Genomic DNA, 20,784 nt, shown 5'->3' with positions numbered 1-20,784 from the left:
GGGGAGCAGTGGGCAAGGCAGGGGAGGTCTGCTGCGCCATGTGGGTTTCTCCCTGGCTGGCCAGGAATCGAACCTGCACTGGAGGCAGTTTCACAGTGCGGTGCTCAACACACTGAACCACCGGGGAGGCCCCCCAGGACTATTTTAAGCTCTCTTTTATCACTGCTAGCATAGAGCAAGCCTAATCAGTGCCGCCTCTTACAAGAGATGGGTGAATTTCACCTATCCTCTGATAGTTCTGAATGTCGCCCTAATGTCCCGTGGTGACTTGGAGTAAAGTTCAGACTCGTCATTGAGTTTACAGCCCTAGCGCTGCCAGGAGTACGTATCTCCCCTGGTCTTCACTGTAGTCACATTAAACGTTGTCATTTATTCCTATTCTCATTAAAATGAACTATAGATGAATTGTATTTTGTATAATAGTAACTTGCTCTTCCTGTACTGCCAGTAGTTGATATGATACACACGTTATGCTGTATATATGATGTATATACATACATACATATGTGTGTGTATACACACGTATATAATATCAGAAAAGGATGAAAAGCAAATTCCTATTTCTAATGTCACCACTTCTTTTTCTCTCCTTCTTTTGTTGACTAAGGGAAAAGTCTAGCTTCTGTGATTTGCAGATTTAAAACGGAATTACTTTTTCAAGTAAAGGCATTTTTGTGTGGTCTAGTAGGATCTTAAGATGATTCTTTCTCCACCAAGAAATCTCAATGAGGTCACCTAGGGCAATATGTGAAGTATGTGTTTCTAACTTAAGCCTCCTCTGAAAGGGAGGTAACTTACATTCCTCTCCCGTGTGTGTTTTAGCTAATGGTCTTTTGTGCATTTTGCGGGGAACCAAATGTATGGTGCAAAAGTCAATTCTATTTAAATTTCTTTTTCTGAGGGAGACTGGATTTGTCAATGTAGTGATTAGCATTTTGAAGTTAGTTATTTGGGTCACTTTTTTTTATTTATAATTTGATAAAATTTGAGAAATGTAATGGTAGTAGTGTGTCATAGAATATAGGCAATGGTTATGATAAGGAAATATCTTTGTCTATTCTAAATATTATTTGTTAGTGAATATAAATCACTTTTATAATTATTAAAGTAACTTATTTAAAGAATAACTACCTAAGAGGAAAAAGTGCCTTCTGCTTTGAATTATTTTTCTAGGTTGAAATGCTTGCTCTGGTTCACACACCGTAAATTGAAAATCTTTTGATTTGAAATGGACTTTGGGGTTCTTTGATAATTGTATATTTTTCCAAAGCTAAAGAGTGACCCCTTGTTGAAACCTGTCCAGAATTTCTTTTTGTTCCAGCAGCAGGTGGCACAGTAATGCCAGTGGTGCTCATTTATCTGGATGTGCGTCACCTTGTCCTCATTCTGGGAGGCTGTGGTGTCAGTGTCACCGGGCATTTTTAAAATTAATCCGAGTAAGATACAGATGTGCCTAATGTGTCAGTGGTTGACTCTCACATTTTCTATGCCTCTAAGTAATTATAATATATAATGTTAGATTATGACATACTGATTATAATTAGGTTCAGTTCAAAATCTTGTTGAGTAGGTTTTCACAATAATTTCCTTTCTAAATAACTCTTAGTGGGGGCTGGAATGAGGAGGGATTTTCAAGCTACATTCTCCTTTTCATTTCATTTTTTTCTTACCCTTTGTCTCACAGATAAAATATTTAAGTCACTCTGTTTCTCTAGTACCCCTCCTTCTTTTACTGACTCACATATTGGTATATGGACTTCTGATTCTTTGGACTCGGGGCTGGAACCTCCCCAGGTTCAAGATCACCTCCATGTAATGAATTATCAGAACATTCTTAGTGTAGGAGATACTTAATGAAATATATTTCTCTTAACATTGGAAATGTTTTAGACTATTCTATTTCAGAATATAACTTCCTGTGATGTTATTACTCATCCTAATGAAAACTTCATTTTTCCCTCCTTGGGGCTTTTCTTCATGGCACAACTGTTAAAGAAATAAATTGACATTAAATTAGTAAATAACATTAAACAAAATAGACAGAAAAGCAGGGAAGCATGTAGCAAATCTAGTATTAAATGACCAACCTATAGCAGTACAGAAGCTTTATGCTTTTGATTTTCCAAAATAGCTAAATATTAACAGATGTTGATGGCAATGGTAATATCCTTTATGTAAGTGTAGTATCTTATATATTTAGACAAAAGAGATAGGTATTAGATTTCGTGGGTTCAGTTTCTATTTCTACTAGCCCTGAGCTGCATAGTCCTAGGCAACTCGGTCTACTTCTCTAAACTTTGGTTGTGAGACCTGAATAGATGGATGGTATTTCTGAACCATTTGGGAGCATGGACCCTAATGGATTTGAAGAAACTTACTTAGCTTTTCTGTGAAGTACGCACACATAAACATATACTTTAATGGGTTTTGGAGATTCCTTTGTGTTCATCCTTATGTGGTCCGGGGATTCTAAGAGATTCTGCCACCAGAATAATCCTATTTTAACAGACATCTGTGTATGTGTATGCCTGAAAGATTAGATCATGTTAATATAACAATTAATTACTGAGCATTCATAGGTGCTGTTTTGCATAAAGGGAACATAGGTAAAAGTTTCTGCTCTTGCAGAGCTTATATTTTAATGGGGAGGCAGACAAGATACAAAATAAGTAAATAAATATAGTATGTCCACCGTGTTAAATGCTAAGGAGAAAGGCAGATCAGAGGAGGATCTACGAGGGTTGTGGTAGGAGGGGGAATGTGATCTTAAGTGGGGCTGTCTGGGAAAGCTCCCTGGGGAGGTGAGTTTCCCTTTTTTGCTCCATAATGTCTTCTTTCCTCAGGCAGTAGATTTCGAGCTGTCGACTAGAACTAATACAGAGAAGAACAGAAGTGAGTTTACGTTATACTATTTAGCTTTATACTAAGTTGCTTCCAAAAATACTTTGTAAATGAGGGAGCCGGAAATCATAGCTTAGTAAAAGTGTCGAGGTTGCCTAAGAGAGACTGGTTTATGTTAGTGGAGGTGGGAAAGTGACCTTTATTCCTCCCGTCTACTTTTTATACTAGGTTATTTAAGTCCATCATGCTTTTCAGTGTCAAAGCCCACCTGACCTTTGCATTCTTCCTTTTCCATCCACATGCCTTGATCTCCATTCTTGTCTTTTCTTTTCTTTTTATTTATTTATTTATTTGTTTATTTGTTTGTTTTGTTTATACATGCACTGGGTACAGTCAGAAGCGCGGGAGGGTGAGAGAATTCACCAGAGCCAGAGCGGGGAGCAGAGCAGGCAGAAGGACCGAGGTACACTGCTGAGGGGAGCAGCGGGCGGCAGGAGAGTTCTGTGCGCCATGTGGGACCCTCCTCCGGTGGCCGGGGAGCAGCCGGGGATCGAACCGGTGCCGGGGATCGAACCGGTGCCGGGGATCGAACCGGTGCCACAGAGGCTGTGGGCAGCATCGCAACCCAGCGCTCAACCGCTGCGCCACCGGGGAGGCCCCATTCTTGTCTTTCTTATATTCAGTGTGGTTATCCAGTTTCTAGGTAGAAAGTACTTTGTGGGAATACTGTGATGTAGTACTACAAATCAAAGGACTTAGCATCTCTTGGGGAGACCAGATATGGAGTGGGTCCTCAGGAAGGAATGAGGATTTCCAGAGCAGGGGGCCTATCTGAGGCTTTGGAGGCACAGAGCAGTTGCCCTGTAGTCTAGTTGGAGTGGCTGGGAAAACATCCCAATGAGAATGCTGAGTAAGGGCATGTCTGGGGTTTGTGATTTCCGCTAGTGCTGAAGGGTGGCTAGCTGGAGGGATGTGAAATACAAGATCGGGCTAGAACTCTCCAAACCAGAGTGTGGAAGTTCTTGAATGATCCGGTAGCAAGAACTGGGTCGCCCGAGGACACTAGGAAACCAGTGTGCCCTTTGTGCCCAACTTGGCTTTGCTCTAGGCTGGTGTGTGTGTGTGTGTGTCTTTTTTCATCAGTTTGTTGTTCTTCAAACTATGGTTATTGGTTTACTTCACTAAAGTCACTGATATTTTCATTCTCTATCTCCTACATATTCTAGTTAACCGTTTCTCTTTCCATGAATATAACCACATGGTCAACTCTAACTTTTTGCAACTGAATCATTTTAGTCATGTTCTTAGAAATGCCAGTTTGGGCCCACAACATTTTGATCAAATAGAAATAGTATATACTAACATTTATGTTAACCCCAAGTTAGTAACCTTTGGTTCTATTGTTTTTCTTTCAGGTTTTTAACAATCATTTTTTTCAAGTGACTATTGACGACCTAAGACCAGAACCTAGTGAGCTCTCAATGCTGTGCCACGCAGATTCTGTGGGGATTTTACCAGTACAATGGTGCCTTAAAAATGGGGTCAATCTCACACCTCCCAAAGGTTAGTATTCTGGGAAAATGTAACTTTGGGTAATTCAGGAGGGTGTTGTATTGTCTCCGAAGTGATGTACTTGTTAATCTTGAGTTCATAATGAAAATAACTTAGACATAGTGGGAAATCATTTCACAGTTAGTTGACAAAGGACTTCATTACTGCTCCCTTCTCTTGTGAAGTGTGGCCTTGGGTTTCTTCTCCACTTGTGTAAATTCAAGTATCCAGCCAGCTATCCTGGTTTGTGTAGTGATCTAGGTACAGAGTTGCTAAATGATTGAGGTGAAAACTTGAAAGTGCTGTGAAGTCACTTTCAATAGGCAGCAAAACACGAATTAAACGTTTCTTTAATTTTTTATTTCTAATCAGAATTTCCCCAGAGCCAAGTCACTCTCAGATTTTCAACGGCTTGATGCTACAATTCATTAAAATAATTAAATTGGGAATTAAAGTGGCTTGAAATTGGGATCAAGTTTAGTTGTGTGATTTGTTGTTGGTCTAAGATTTATTCAGGAAAGAAAACAGCAAGAAGAAAGATGAGAAGATGTGATGGAAAATAAAGGGAATAATAGAGGAAATTTGAAGACATTAGAAAAATAAATTTGGGGGGGATTTTAAAAGATAACCTCAAATAATACAGGGTTTTTATGCTGACCTTATCAGATCACCAGTGACTGGATTATTTACAGTATTGACCACATTGGGAAATCAGTTGATACTCAGAGACTAAGTTCCAGTTTTCCTCATTGTGATCAGATAGCAGATACAACATGCATCTGCTTTATATAACGCGAATGCTCTACTGGGCTGTCATCCTTTTCATCCTTGGTGTTCATCCCCATGGAGCAGAGGCTCCTTAATACCTAATATTTAGCCACACTTATCATTGCTTCATTATCACCCAAATGTTTATAATATTTGTGAAACTGTTTTGGTGCAGTCTCCCAAACTGTTCTTTTCCCTATTGAAAGTGAAGTAAACCTTTTGAAAAATCTCCAAAAAGAGGAGGAAAAAAGAAGGAAAGTTTCATTATGGATATGATATTTATGGAACATTGGGTGATTGTAGTTCGTACCTTTGAATAAAATAAATCTCAGGGATAACCCCCTTTCAACCCTTAAAGCATTCAAGGAGTGACAAATATCATTAATCTGGGACCCAGTGGGTCTCCTGTAATCACCTGCAGGAGCTTTTTTCTTTTTGGTTCTGGGACAGTCATCTGAAATAGTAGCTCTTTTACTTATAAACCAGTAAGAGGGCCTCCCCAGTGGCGCAGTGGTTGAGTGCTGGGTTGCGAATCTGCCCGCAGCCTCTGCAGCGCCTGTTGGATCCCCGGCTGCTCCCCGGCCACCGGAGGAGGGTCCCACATGGCGCGCAGACCTCTCCTGCCACCCACTGCTCACCTCAGCAGTGTACTTTGGTCCTTCTGCCTGCTCTAGTCCCTGCTCTGGCTCTGGTGAATTCTCTCACACTCCCGCACTTCTGACTGTACCCAGTGCTTGTATAAATAAATAAATAAATAAATAAATAAATAAATAAATAAATAAATAAATAAATAAATAAATAAATAAATCTTAAAAAAATAAAAATAAAAATAAACCAGTAAGAAAAAGACCAGCAACTTATAGAAGAAGGTTTCAGAGTGTGTGTAGATAGTTCACAGGAAAAGAGACACAATGACTTGTATGCAAACTTTATAAGAGATATACCATTTATACTCATATGGCACATAATCATCAGATGAGTAGAAATCCAAGAGAAAGAAAATGAGGTGCTCTGCTTTGAGTAAAGTGTGGAGGAATGAGGATTCTCAGACTTGGTGGTGACAGTGCAGGCAGGTACAAACTGTATGGAAGGCAGTTTGGCAGATTTTATTAAAATTATAGTGGCACTGGGCCTCCCCGGTGGCGCAGTGGTTGAGCGCTGGATTGCGAAGTTGCCCGCAGCCCTCTGCAGCGCCGGTTCGATCCCTGGCTGCTCCCCGGCCACCGGAAGAGGTTCCCACATGGTGCGCAGACCTCTCCTGCCGCCCGCTGCTCCCCTCAGCAGTGTACTTCAGTCCTTCTGCCTGCTCTGCTCCCTGCTCTAGCTCTGGTGAATTCTCTCACCTTCCCATGCTTCTGACTGTACCCAGTGCTTGAATGAATGAATGAATAGATAAATAAATAAATAAAATCTTAAAAAAAATTTATAGTGGCACTGACCCACTGATTCTGCAGTCCCAGTTCTGGAAAGTTATCCTACACTGAACAGAGAGATGCATTAAAGTTTGTATTTTGTAGTATGATGTATTTTATTTTAGTTAAAGACTGGAAAAAAATCAAAGTGCCTTTCTGGATAGAACTGGGTGAACAGATTTTCAATATTTGTATAATGAATCCCTGTCCTGATGTGGAAAGCTCTCCAAGGTATTCTGTGAGTGATGTGGGTCAGCAGCTAGGGTGTTGATGCCTTTTTTTTCCCCCCCCGGAAAGAGGCAAGTAGTGTGTGTTTGCTCATGTTTCTTTAAACACTCTGAGAGGTTACCTGAGAATGAGTGAAAATTACTTCAGTGTGGGATATGGAGTTTGGAGGTGGAAGTGAGTGTGGGAATGGGACTCAGAACACAATACTTTTTTAGTTTTTTCTTCTTTTGAAGATGAATATAACATCTATTAAAATGATGTTAAAATAACATCTATTAAAATGAATATAACATCTATTAAAAATATAAACATGCATTATTAAAAGTAGAGGGTTTTTATAACGAAAAGCAATCTTAAAGATTTTCTCATCAATGCCAGTTACTTTATTTATTTATTTATTTATTAAATAATAAATTTTATTTTTATATTCCCCCATACAATTGCAAACCCCCCATTCTGACCACAATCCCTCCCCTCCCGCCCCCCACCCCCCAAAAAGTGTCTCTGGTTCATAGTTTTTTGTTGATTTTGATTTTCACTTTCTTATAGTTATTCATTTTCCTGGTCCCTTATTTAAGTTTTCTAGATTCCTGCTATGAGTGAGACCATCCGGTATTTTTCTTTTTCTTTTTGACTTATTTCGCTGAGCATGATCCCTTCCAGCGCCATCCATGTTGCTGCAAATTGCATGGGTTTATCTTTTTTGAATGCTGAGTAATATTCCATGGTGTATATGTACCACATCTTCTTGATCCAGTCATCTATTTTTGGGCATTTGGGCTGTTTCCAAAGCTTAGCTATTGTAAATAGTGCTGCTATAAACATAGGGGTGCAGGTGTTCTTTGGAATTGATGTTTCTGTGTCCTTTGGGTAAATACCTAGGAGTGGAATTGCTGGATCATATGGAAGCTCTATGTTTAGTAGGTCCAGAAATCTCCACACAGCTCTCCATAGTGGTTGGACCAGTTTGCACTCCCACCAACAGTGCAGAAGAGTTCCTTTTTCTCCACACCCTCGCCAACATTTGCTGTTGCTAGTTTTTTTAATATGTGCCATTCTCACTGGTGTAAGATGGTATCTCATGGTAGTTTTGATTTGCATTTCCCTGATTACAAGTGATGTTGAACATTTTTTCATATGTCTGTTGGCCATTTGCATTTCCTCTTCAGAGAAGTTTCTTTTTAGCTCTTCTGCCCATTTTTTGACTGGATTATTTTCTTTGTTGTTGCTGAGTCTCATCAGCTCTTTGCAGATTTTTGTGATCAGTCCTTTATCATTAGTGTTGTGTGCAAAAATGTTCTCCCAGTCGGTGGGGTTTCTCTTTGTTTTTGTTATTGTCTCTTTTGCTGTGCAGAAGCTCTTTAATTTGATGTAGTCCCAGCTGTTTATCTTTGCCTTCACTATCACTGCTTTGGGTGATGTGTCTGTAAAGATGTCTTTGATATGCAAATCACGTAGTGTTTCGCCTATATTTTCTTCTATGTATTTTATGGTTTCAGGTCTTATGTCTAGTTCTTTAATCCATTTTGAGTTGATTTTTGTGTATGGTATGAGGTAGTGGTCAAGCTTCATTCTTTTGCATGTAGCAACCCAGTTTTCCCAGCACCATTTATTGAACAAACTTTCTTTGCTCCATTGCATACTCTTTGCTCCTTTGTCAAAGATTAGTTGACCATAAATCTGTGGGTTTATTTCTGGATTTTCTATTCGATTCCATTGGTCTGTATGTCTGTTCTTGTTCCAATACCATGCAGTTTTGATGATTATGGCTTTGTAGTATAGTTTGAAGTCTGGAGTATGATGCCTCCATTTCCTTCTTTTTTTTTTTCAGTAGAGCTTTGGCTATTCGGGGTTTTTTTGTGATTCCATATGAATTTCATCAATAATTGTTCTATTTCTTTGAAGAATGACATTGAAATTTTGATTGGAACAGCATTGAATCTGTATATTGCTTTTGGTAGGATGGCCATTTTAATAATGTTTATTCTTCCAATCCATGAGCAGGGGATGTCTTTCCATTTCTTTGTGTCTTCTTCTATTTCTTTTAACAGTGTTTTATAGTTTTCTTTGTAAAGGTCCTTTACCTCTTTTGTTAGATTTATTCCCAAATATTTGATTTTTTTTGTTTCGATACTAAAAGGGATGGTTGTTTTGATTTCTTCTTCTTCAGATTTATTCTTTGTGTATAGGAAGGCTACTGACTTTTGCGTGTTGATTTTGTATCCTGCCACTTTACTGAATTGATTGATGAGTTGAATTAGTTTTTCTGTGGAGTTTTTAGGGTTCTCTATGTATATTATCATATCATCTGCAAATAGTGATAGTTTGACTTCTTCTTTTCCTATTTGGATTCCTTGTATGTCTTTCTCTTGTCTTATTGCTCTGGCTAGGACTTCCAGTATTATATTGAAAAGCAGTGGTGAGAGTGGACATCCTTGTCTTGTTCCAGATCTTAATGGAATTGCTTTCAGCTTTTCACCATTGAGAATGATACTAATGCCAGTTACTTTATATATGGGAAATTGATGCTCAGTTGTTTTAAGGGCTTTTTTAAGTCCCATGGTTGAATTGGCTTAAAACCCCAGTCTTTTCTGGATAACTCAATTCACTTTCCTGCTGTTCTCTTTTTCTGGTATCTCCTTAGAATCCATTCTTTTCGTGATTTTGGGGGTTCAGTAGTCTCAAGTAGGGCCAGATGATGATGTCATTGGGCCACAACTTTTTCCATGACTGAAATGGTCTCTTTGTCAAAGCAGTTGGAGAATTACAGTTCTAGGGAATAATTTTCCAAGAATCAATAGTTATAACACCATGACTTTATTTATTGAGCTCCCTTAACCATTTTGTATGAGTGCAATTTGTTTATTTTTGTAACAAACATTAATTAATACTGAGAGGTGACAGGTGTGGTTTCCTTATTGGTGAATTGGTGGTTTCCCTTTGAGGTAATTTGTTATATGCCTTATTGTCAACACCAGGTCAGGAAATCTTGCTGTAGAATTTTTTTCAACACCATCCTTTCCTTCATTCATGTGTGAAAGTGTATGCTCTTTGTAAAGTTAAAGTTTGTCATTTTTAACTTTGAACTTTAATTCTGAACTTTAAAGAGAGATCGTAGGATTTATTATTCATGTTGAGAAGTGAGTTTGGATGTGTTTTTGTGTGTTTTCTATGAATATATTGTTATTGTTTTGTTTCATTTTCTGTTAGAAAGATAAACACTTCGTTTTCTGTTAGAAAGGTCAACAGTTGCAATGGTGTCTGATCCTGGAAAGATGGCCTCCCACTTCCTCCCCAGTGGGAGCAGCTCATGAAACAAGAAACAATGGGAATCAGGAGACATGTAGAGAACAGAGCTTCTTACTTTGTTTTGACTCTATCCCTATTAGGAAAAAAAATCTCTCTCTAGACTTTAGAGAGAGTCTAAGCTAGAATGGATAGGAATTTTTCAGTGTCCTCTCTGTGTGGAAGTGCTTTCCTATTAAGAACCTTGCAGGTTTAACATCCTTTATGTAAACCCAATAAATGATTCATTATTAAAGGCACTACAAAATGATCAAGTAAATAAGCCAAAATGTGTTATAGGTTATCACATCTTGCTATTTTTAAATTTCATTAACTTCCTTGGCATGTAGCATCAAAGATGAATTGTAGAATTTGAGGAAGAACCGTCCCACCCAAAGGAATCTTTGTAGGAAATGTTAAGGCTTTAAATTTCTGCTGTGAACAAAGCCTAAAGTAAATTGCTTATTTTTTAGTACTTGTCCCTACTAGTTGTCCATCTTAATAGACAAAATACTGACATGATTTCAGCAGTAACGGGTCATTTTAGTTATCAAATGCTGAATCCTAGTTGGTATTCTCCTTTCTTTTTTTTTTTTCAAAGGTCAATCTTTTAATAATAAAGAACTCTTGCTCTTTGTGGTGCTTTATAGTTTACAGGACAATTTCACATTTCTTTTTTTTTTTTTTTAATAGTTTAACTTTTTTTATTTATTTATTTATTTATTTTTTAAAATATTAAATTTTATTTTTATATTCCCCCATACAATTGCAAACGCCCCATTCTGACCCCAATCCTTCCCCTCAGTATTCTCCTTTCTTAAAGAAAATCCTCAGACACTGTCTGATGAACTTAGTCCATTTTGTGATCTGTTATATTTCAGACATACCAAAGGGGAAGAAAGTAATAAGCACACACACTCACACACCCTAACTCCTTAGCCTATCATCAAATAGATACTAACATTTTGGTATATTTGATTCAGATTTTTAAAAAATGAAATGAAGTATTATAGATATATTGATAAGTGAATCATCTTTGACTCCTTATTTCTCACACCCAGGATCTAACCTATTAATGAATCCTGTCAACATTTTCAGGACCTGACTATAGTCTCTCGACGACCACCCTGGTCCCATCGTCATTAAATTGCCCTGGTTACTGGTCCTCTGTTTTCCTATCTACTCTCAACACAGCGGTCAGACTGCTGTAGTTAAAATATAAATCACATCTGTCCTTCCTCCGCTCAGCCTGCCCGGGACCATCCCAGCTCATGCATGCCCAGATCATGACTATAGCCTACAAGCCCTCCAGGTCCCAGTTGGTCTCACCTCCTGAAATGCTTCCTCATTTTGCTCAGCCACACTGGGCTGCCCTTCCTGGAACTTACTTTGGCCATCCCTTTCCTTCCCTATGGCACCCCACATCCTAATTGGTATTCTCTTTTCTTAAAGAAAATCCTCAGACACCATCTGATGAACTTCTTAGTCCATTTTGTGATCTGTTGTATTTCAGACATACCCTGCAGACCCTCCTCTTGCTTCAGTCTTGACTCAGGCACTGCCATCCTGGGGTGTCTTTCTTGGTTGCCTTATTTAATATCAAATGCAGATCAATACCTCACCCTACCCCCACATTTTTATTTCCTTGCTTACGCAGCATATCTCTATTGAATTTTTTGTCATGCAAGATATAAATAAGTACTACTGCTTCTTTCCATCCCTCCCCACTGAAATGAAAGATCCACAAGAGCAGGGATTTTTGTCTTGTTCCCTGCTCATTATTCCCAGTAGCTAGACTAGCTAGACTAGCAGGTTGCATGTAGTAAACAATAGTTGAGTGTTGAATGAGTTTAAGTCTTGCTGCCTTTCTAGTTCTCTCCCTCCCTCTCTCCCATAAACCTTCACCTTCCTATCCATTCTCCACATCTTTCTAAAGATTTTGTGCTTAACTACACAACTCCCTTGGTTTCTGTATCTATCTCTGTACCTGCCTCTCATTGTTTTCATTACAGTGTCACTTGACACTGGATTTTGTTTTGATATATGCATAAATAGTACACTGTACAAAGCTTTATGTGATTTTTCATTAGCAATTTTTCATTTTTTTCCATGTTACATGTAGATTTGTTTTTATCATTTTCTCTGCTTTATGATGTACTTTAAGTTTTGACATTCCTTTCTGCTTTCTAGACATTGAAGGCATATCCAGTTTTCCTGATTGCAAATCAGCAAATCAAAAGTCCCTCTCTGTATATGTAACCAAATATGAAAGATCCTTTGAGGATATACTTAAATGTGAGATTGCTGGAATTCTCCAGATTTTGCCAAATAAGCTCCACATTGTTTACATTTCCATTAGCAGTGTTTGAGAGTTCCCATTTTGTATCATCCACCCTGTTTATGTGGAATTCTTTGACATAAGCTGTCCTGTTCTGATGGTGAAGTAGATCTTGTTTCACTTGGATGTCCCTGATTATTAATAATAGAGCAGTTCACTATATACTTATTGGTGATTTGTGTTTCCTTTGAAATGTTGACTCTGTTTTTTGCCCTTCTTTTGATTACGGAAGTATTTATATTTTCTAATATGAATTGTTTCTTAGCAACACACTTTCTAAATGCCATAGTTGTGTGTGGCTTGTTTCTTCACTTTTTAAATGGTGTTTGATGTGAATTTCATTTGAAGTCTCACAATATAATGTACTCAAGTATCTAGCTTAGTTTGTCTTTAGAAGTCCCTACCAATATCGTCCTTAGTTTTTTAAACAAAGTCTTGCAGTTTTATTTTCCATATTTATCCCTCCAACCTAGTTAGAATTATTTTTGTGTGTGTGTCATGAGGAAAGAAAACACTTTTTCACTTGTGTAGGTTTTTCAAATTCATCAGTTGTCTCAGTATCATTAATTGAGTAATTTACCATTTCTTCTCTAATATGTAATGCTTAGATCAAGTCCCTTGGTGGGACTTAGCTATTTGATTTGCTTGTCCATCTCTTCACAAATACCCCACTTTGTAAAGTAGATTTTACTTTGTAATAAGTCATGTTATCTGTTAGGTGAGTCCACTTTGTTTGAAAATTGTCTTTGTTAGCTTGGACAGGTTAGATTTACGAGTTTTAGAATCAATTTGTAATGCTTTATGAAGAACTCTCCTGGATTCTAATTGGCATTGCTTTGGATTTAGAAAAATTGACATTTGGTTGTATTCTCTTTTTATAACTTGCAGTTTTTGCTAAGATTTTTCCTAGGATCATTTTGCTAGGATTGCTCTTGTGGGTGATATTTTTTAAATTCTTTTAATTTTGTATTAATTGTAGCCAATAGATTGTATTCAGAGACTTTTGTATATTTGTTCCATGTCCAACCACTTTCCTAAGCAGTTTGTCTCAAGAACAGTTTGTACAAGAGATGGGTTGTCTGATTGTTGAAGATTAGTAAACTGATTTGTAAAACCATCTGGATTTGGTACTGTTTTAGTTTGTTTTCTATTGAGTGTGAATTTATTTCCTTTGATGATTATAAGGGTAGTCATAGCAACCATTTCTGTTTGAGACAGTCCTGGTAATGTATGTATATTTATAGAATTGTCTGTTTTAGCTGTTTTTTTTCAAATTTATTATAGGATCATTCTGTTAAGTCAAGCTTAATATATTTAAATATAACTTCTCAGTATAGTTTTGATCATTCTATAAATTTCTGAAAGGTGTATATTAATTCTGAGGTTGAGGATTTATCAGATGTTTTATGTGTGTGTGAGTGAATGAGAGAGAGAGAGAGAGAGAGAGAGAGAGAGAGAGAGTATATCAATATATTTCATCTGAAACCTGAGATGAGAATTTTCAATCAGTGCACCTTGTTATTGGACTTGGAAGTGTGTTTTCATTTCTAGCTTTCTGATTCATTCTTGAGTAAAAAGTTATCTTTGGTTGAAAAGATCTGAGAATAGAACTCTTTGGGTAATTTTTTTTTTATCTGAAAGTATGTCTGATTGTTAAAAACTAAGCATCATTTTATTTGCTTATCCCTAAATGTCTTCTTTAGATTTATAAGATGGTTTTGCTGTTGACAGATATTGATACTCCATCCTGGGGACATAGTTGCATCTGTTAACATTTTGTTCATGATTCAAAATAACAGTTTGAGCGTGCCCCAAGACAGAAATATATTAAGTGTTACACCATGACCTCTTTTCATTCTAAAAGATAAGGAAGTTGGCTTGGCTGGTGTTTATACTAACTTATTTGTTTCCCCTCTTTTTCTTTTCTTGCACTAGTCCATGAACATGAAATCAGAAAAATTTACTTGGGAATGAATGCAAATTTTAAAGATCTGCGTCAGGGAGGTCTTGAAATTCAGTGTCCATGTAGGAGATGAGGGAGCTGGCAGTCTTCAAGCAAGAGGTTATAACTTTTAAGCAAACAGCCTGGAAAAAAAGGAAATGCTTTAATAACTAGAGTTACTGTCTTTTGCTTTATAAGCATGCACACAAATTCACTCTTGAAGCAAATCAAGAAAATATTGAGAAAACTTGCTGAGGAACAGCATGTCTGCCACCGGAGGTCTTGCTATCCTACCTGCTCAGTTGCGGGCATCCCTCCATCCTGCCTCGTGGATGGCTGTGAGGCTTACCTGAAGTGACACCATAATGTGCTTAATCTCAGTGAGTTCAGGTAGCTCAGTAGAAGCTTCGGCTTCATAGGAAAGTGAACCCTTTTCAGTAAGGAAAGCAGGGCCGTGACAGAGTATCCAGAACAGGGCCGTGCTCTCCTGGTGCACAGCATTTTCTGAGAAAGGTTTCAGAGCCCTATAGAACGTGATTTCTTTTGTGACATCTTTCATTCATTAATGTCAGTCCTGGTATTTGCCAGACTTTGAAGATGATTGTGTCACTTCCTCCTTTCAAAGGGAGCTAAATAAGCTTGCTATTTATACCAATTGCTTTATTGATAGTACCTCAACAAAATCAGTGTTCTCTGGGGTGAAAATCTCCTCACAGGCTACATAGTCTTCCATCATGTGTGCCTGGGTTCTTCAGAGCTTCCTCCCTGATTCCTGTGTCCCCTCCATCCTTGTCTTACCCATTGTGTCATAGTTGTCACATGGTTATCTGTCACACTTAGTAGCTCCCAAAGCAGGTGAAAGCTGAGCAAATGTCTGTTTCCTCTTATCAGCAAATACCAGAGTCCAGCAAACTGCAGACTTAATGTGAATGATTGCTGAATGCTTGCATTTCATTTCTAAGAACGTGTTACTACTTTATAGGACTTAAGTTTTTTTTTTAAAGATTTATTTATTTATGCATACAAGAACTGGGGTACAGGTCAGAGGTGTGGGGGGTGAGAGGATTCACCAGAGACAGAATGGGGAACAGAACAGGCAGATGGACTGAAATACACTGCTGAGGGGAGCAGCAGGCGAGTCAGGAGAGGTCTGCTGCGCCATGTGGGTAGCTCCCTGGCCACCTGGGTATCGAACTCGTGCTGCAGAGGCTGTGGATAGCTTCATAAGTTGCATCACCCTGGGGAGGGTCTTTTCCTCACCCCTTATAATTTTGATTGCTCACATACCCCGAAGCTGATCATTTGCCCTGCGCCACCATAGGCCCTTAAGTTATTTTTTTTTAACAATTTTTTAAATTACAGATTTAATGCAGATTCCTTCTTTTAGATTTCAAGAAATACAATGGTTTTCTGTCCTAAAGCATTAACTTTTGCTCTATATTTGCTCAGATTTCTATTTCCTTGATACGTGTAACTTGGTTCAAATTTTTGATACACACTGATTCAGAACCTGGCTTTTGTCAGTTATAGCGTTAGATCATGCCAAAGTATCTACTACTTTAAATGACTGGAGAGTTCCATGATTTGTAAGTAAATAATTTAAAATTTCTGTTGTTCATGTGTGTAGTTCTCAATTCTGCCTTTATAGGTAAAAAATGTTGGCATAGGCTAACATTCGTTATACTATCAAACAAGTTAGTATAAAAAGTTGTATCCATTAGGATATAACTTATCACTTTCCATAGGATATAAATTCTGTTGTTACCCCAACTCACATTGCTCCAGCTCCATAGTCCTCCTTGCTCTTTCTAGAACATTCTGGACCGGCTGCTGGGCTTTAGCAGTCTCTATTCCCTTTCCCTGGCATGCTCTCCCCCCAGAGAGTCACATGGCTGGACTTACTTCATTAACTTCTTGAAGTTGCAACTTTTCATTGAGACCTTCCTCAGTACAGCCCTCTCTCTGTTCCTTCTCTTATTCTCTATAGCCCTTGTGATCAATCATCTAATTTTTTTGTATTTTTGTGTAATCTTTCTCCTCTATCCACAGGTAAAGATTTTGTCAGTTTTGCTCTCTTTTGCACTTCCAGTGTTAGAAGCCTACCTACCACACAGAACACACTTATTAAATGTTTTTGAATGAAACACTTATTAAATGTTTTGAATGTGAGTGACTAAGTGGAGAGTAGACACCTTCCTGAAGATTTTGACGCATGTTGCCAATTTTTGGTATCTGTGATGGGTTTGAGATTATATAATTTTTTCATCGTCACTCAACTTAGAAATCAGCTCTGACTCTTGTGCATCTCTTTTAATAAAGAGGGAAACCTTTTTGAAAATCCTTTGCCTTTTTCCCCAAGTCACTGCCTCGGGTGTGAAACCACCATGCTTTGCTCAGGGTTGTCATGGTTCACTTTCAGGTACTGAGGGGTGGTCTGACACCCCTTCCTTATAGGAGAATGCTATGAGGTTCTTTTAGCAAATGAGGAGCTGGCGAATGTCTGTGGAGAATCAACCCTTGATTCATTGACCGGTGCTTTGATTATCTTTTAAAATGGAGCAAAGGTTAATGTGCTTTTGAATAACTTTTATTATTGAAATAACTCATGATCATTATTGAAGACTTGAAAAATACAAGGTAAAAAAATGTTTTTCTTGACATTACTCTGCTCCTCTTTGCATTTTTATATAGGTATAAATATATACCATTAGTTCTGTATATGCTTGTAGCAGTATTTTTATTTAAACCTACAGCAGTAATTTTTTCATAATTTCCTTTTTTTACAAACTGTGCAATTTCATGCCTGTATGATTTTCCACCAACTTGTGTTAAGTTTCATATTGTTTTCCTTTTTTGAATGTAAGTTTGTTTCTCCTTCCCCATTACTATCAATAACAATGCCATTGTATTTAATGTATAATGCTTTTACAGTGTTTAGGGTTTTTAGGGGATAAATTCCCAGAAGTGAAATTGTGTCAAAATTCATGAACACTTTTACTGCCAAATTGTTTTTCAAAAGAATTGTCCGCTTGCACTGCCAGTAGTAATGTTTGCAAGTGGAGCTGTTTTATGTCAATTAATAGTGTATCATAAGGAAATGGTCATCGACCTGTTCCCTTCTGGACCTGTAATAGTTGGAGCTTCATTCCAAGCAAACACTAATAAAAGCTTAAATAACTCTAGTGGCCGTGGTTCAATGGGTCTCTGATGGCAGCTTGTTGCAAATTTTAATAGCCCGAGGGGTTTTAGATCTCCTTTTATTTTCTTTCCCCTCTGCTGTTTTCCTTCCTCCTGGGTTTAAAACATGTTTTCCTGGCTACAGTTAAGCCTTAGTACTTCTTGTTCTGTCTTTGTTGATTAATGAGCATAATTGACCCCTGTTGTCTCTATTATACAAACTGCAGCAATTTGTTTTTATGTAGCAGTTATTTTCTGAGCTGTCACAAAACAGCCTTACAAAGAGAGCTCATTATCAGTTCCCAGGAAAAGAATTTTAAGTGATGAAGTGAATAAAGGTTCCTCAGAGAAGGAGGAGAAGTCTAAGCCGTTCAGATGTTCACGAAAACAAGATTGAGTTCTGGGGCCAGAATAAGTAATTGTTGCTTAGGTGCCAGCAAGACTTGGTTGTATCTTGAAGTTATTAGATTAAAAATGGCTCTCTTCAGAGAGTCTTGAAGGGAGGAGATAGAGGATTGAATATGGAACCAAGATAACATGTAGCCTCCCATTTTATGGCAGGTACACATCTGTTAGAAGTTGGTGGCTATGAAAGTGATCACAGAAAGCCCAGTTAAATGTCTGTTAGTAGGGGGTAGGTAGTTTCTAAGTTGGAAATTTTTGTCTGAATAGATATTGACTGTAAGGAACTGTCATATTTCAAGTTCTGTCAGAAAATGATTTGCTATTCATTTATATAGGGTTTTTCCCCCTATTTTTCTTCTTCCCACATGATCTTGGTGAGATTTCTATTCATTCAAAATGCTAAGGAAATAACAAAAATCCAGAGAATAGATTTGTATTTCAGATGTATCCTCAAAGCTACATACCAGAAGAGACCCACTATCCCCAGTTCTCATTTTCCCCCCTTCTCTGCAATTCAGTTCCAAGGAAAAATTTAGTCCTCCCTTCCTTTCATTTATTTGGGGATTTTCTCACTAAAACCTCAACTCCTTGTTTCTGTGTTACCTTCTGTTATTACTTTTCAAAAATCACCCCTCAGTAGGTTTTTCCCCCCCCCCCAATAGTCTTATGCTTTCCATGAAGGTATTGAGAAGTAAGTTCACATGTACACAGAGTTTACCTGAGGGAAGGTACTAGTATATATTAATATTTCTGCAGAATGAATTGTGTGATGTCTTTTGTGTAATAGCCTATGTCATTTACTCCCCCTTAAAGCATTATATACCCAAAAGCAGGCGTGGATGTGGGTGAATCCTACCCTTTCACCTGATTTCAGGCACTGCATTATGATAATGATTGTTGGTATACCTTACTTGTATGTAGTACTTTATATTTTGCAAAATATTTCATTTGACCTTCATAAAATGTAATGCACTCTCAGGTTTAAGAAAGAACAGCAGGGCCTCCCAGGTGGCGCAGCGGTTGAGCGCCGGGCAGCCTCCGTGGCGCCGGTTCGATCCCCGGCTGCTCCCCGGCCACCGGAGGAGGGTCCCACATGGCGCACAGACCTCTCCTGCGGCCCGCTGCTCCCCTCAGCAGTGTACTTCGGTCCTTCTGCCTGCTCTGCTCCCCGCTCTGGCTCTGGTGAATTCTCTCACCCTCCTGCGCTTCTGACTGTACCCAGTGCTTGTATAAATAAATAAATAAATCTTAAAAAAAAAAAAAAGAAAGAAAGAAAGAACAGCACCTTGGGGAGGGTCTGTTCCTCACCCCTTATAATTTTGATTGCACACATACCCCGAAGTTGATCATTTGCCCAAGATGTAGTTTGATTCATGCTGTTTCATCTGTTTTTTTTTGTTCTGCACAGGCTACTCTGGCCAGGACTTTGACTGGGCCGATTATCACAAGCGGCATGGGACAGAGGAAGCACCTCCTTTTTGCTTCAGAAATGTAAGCAGCACATCTCTTGTTACTTCTTTATCATAAATGTTGTTCACCACAATCATTGTAAGTTGCTTTCTATTTAATGAGCAGGGTTGGAATGCTACCATATAGCACAGGATCCTAAATCTGTCATAATTTCTAATAGGTTTTCCTTTCAGCTGATGTGTTAGGTGAGGTGATACTGGGCGGTAGTAACAGTCTACTAAATATGTAGCTTCTCAAACATGATCTTAGTTTATTTTTCATTCATGGAGGGGCCAGTGTCTTCCTGAATACAGGTGGTTCTTATGGTGAGCCTTGGGCTAGATATGTGTTTGTTTTCATCTGGATCTAGTGAGTAGACAGGCGCAGAGATCAAGAAGATATCTGTATTTCTAAAGACATGGCTAATATTGATGCATTTTAATTTGTTCACCTCCTGCTGGTGGGAGCTTGCACCATGCTATAAGTGAGGCCAGGCATGCTGTGGAAGAAGGAGGGCAAATTTTGGTGGAGAGTTAGCCACCTGCAGCATCAGCTCTCACGTACTATCAAGTATAGTATCGATAAACCCGTTGATGGGAAATTTTCTGCTCATGAAGTATAGTCTTAAAATATGATCTTAAATTTTTAATATTAGTAAGAGACTAGACTAACAATTTTGTCCTTTGTTTATTTGAAGCTGTTTCCTAATTCAAATAGTTATTGGCATAGTAATAAGATTTTTTTGTGACACAGAAAATAGCAATGTGTGTGTTCACACATGTGTACCTGACTAATTATAGGAGTTGATTACATAAAGTCATTTATAAACTATTCAACTAAATTTCATCAACCCTGGGAACTATGAAAAGAGATGAACTATCCATTTAAAGAATGAGACAATGTAAATATATTATTTTGTGTGTTGAGCATATATTTAGTTATGAGAGTAAATTCCTTATGCTAAAAGATGCAGTGTAGGCCTCCCTGGTGGCGCAAGGGGTTAAGCACCGCACTAGGAAGCAGTCCGCAGCCTCTGCAGCACAAGTTCGATCTCCGGCTGGCCAGAGAAAACCCACATGGTGCAGCAGCCCTCTCCTGACTCACCCGCTGCTCCCCTCAGCAGTGTATTTTGATCAGTCTGCCTGTTCTGTTCCCCACTCTGTCTCTGGTGGATCCTCTCACCCCCTGCATCTCTGGCCTGTACCCCAGCTCTTGTATGCATTAATAAATAAATCTTTAAAAAAATAAATAAAAGATGCAGTCTTCCAATTGGGGACCAAGGATACTGGAATGCAAAGTGCTCCCCAAAGACTGATTTTCTACACACGTGCTCCTAGAGTTGCTAAGTCATTGCCACCCAGAATTTATATTATAGAAAGAAACTATAT

General features: G+C 38.3%; 1 protein-coding gene across 5 annotated transcripts in view; it reads left to right on the top strand.

Moving 5' to 3' along the window:
* The window catches only part of SFMBT2 (Scm like with four mbt domains 2), a 194,087-nt gene that overhangs the window by 114,842 nt on the left and 58,461 nt on the right, over nt 1-20,784 (top strand). For all 5 annotated transcript variants that reach the window (XM_037510580.2, XM_037510576.2, XM_037510577.2 and 2 more), the window contains exons 9-10: nt 4,257-4,404; nt 19,356-19,438. In XM_037510580.2, the coding sequence (XP_037366477.1) occupies nt 4,257-4,404; nt 19,356-19,438 (231 nt within the window). The remainder of the gene's footprint in view (nt 1-4,256; nt 4,405-19,355; nt 19,439-20,784) is intronic.

The sequence above is a fragment of the Talpa occidentalis genome, unplaced genomic scaffold, assembly GCF_014898055.3.
Source record: "Talpa occidentalis isolate TD23 unplaced genomic scaffold, MPIMG_talOcc4v2.1 talOcc4.14, whole genome shotgun sequence".
Classification (NCBI taxonomy): domain Eukaryota; kingdom Metazoa; phylum Chordata; class Mammalia; order Eulipotyphla; family Talpidae; genus Talpa; species Talpa occidentalis.
Note: the sequence above shows the minus strand (reverse complement) of the source record. Positions and strands in the feature narration are given on the sequence as shown.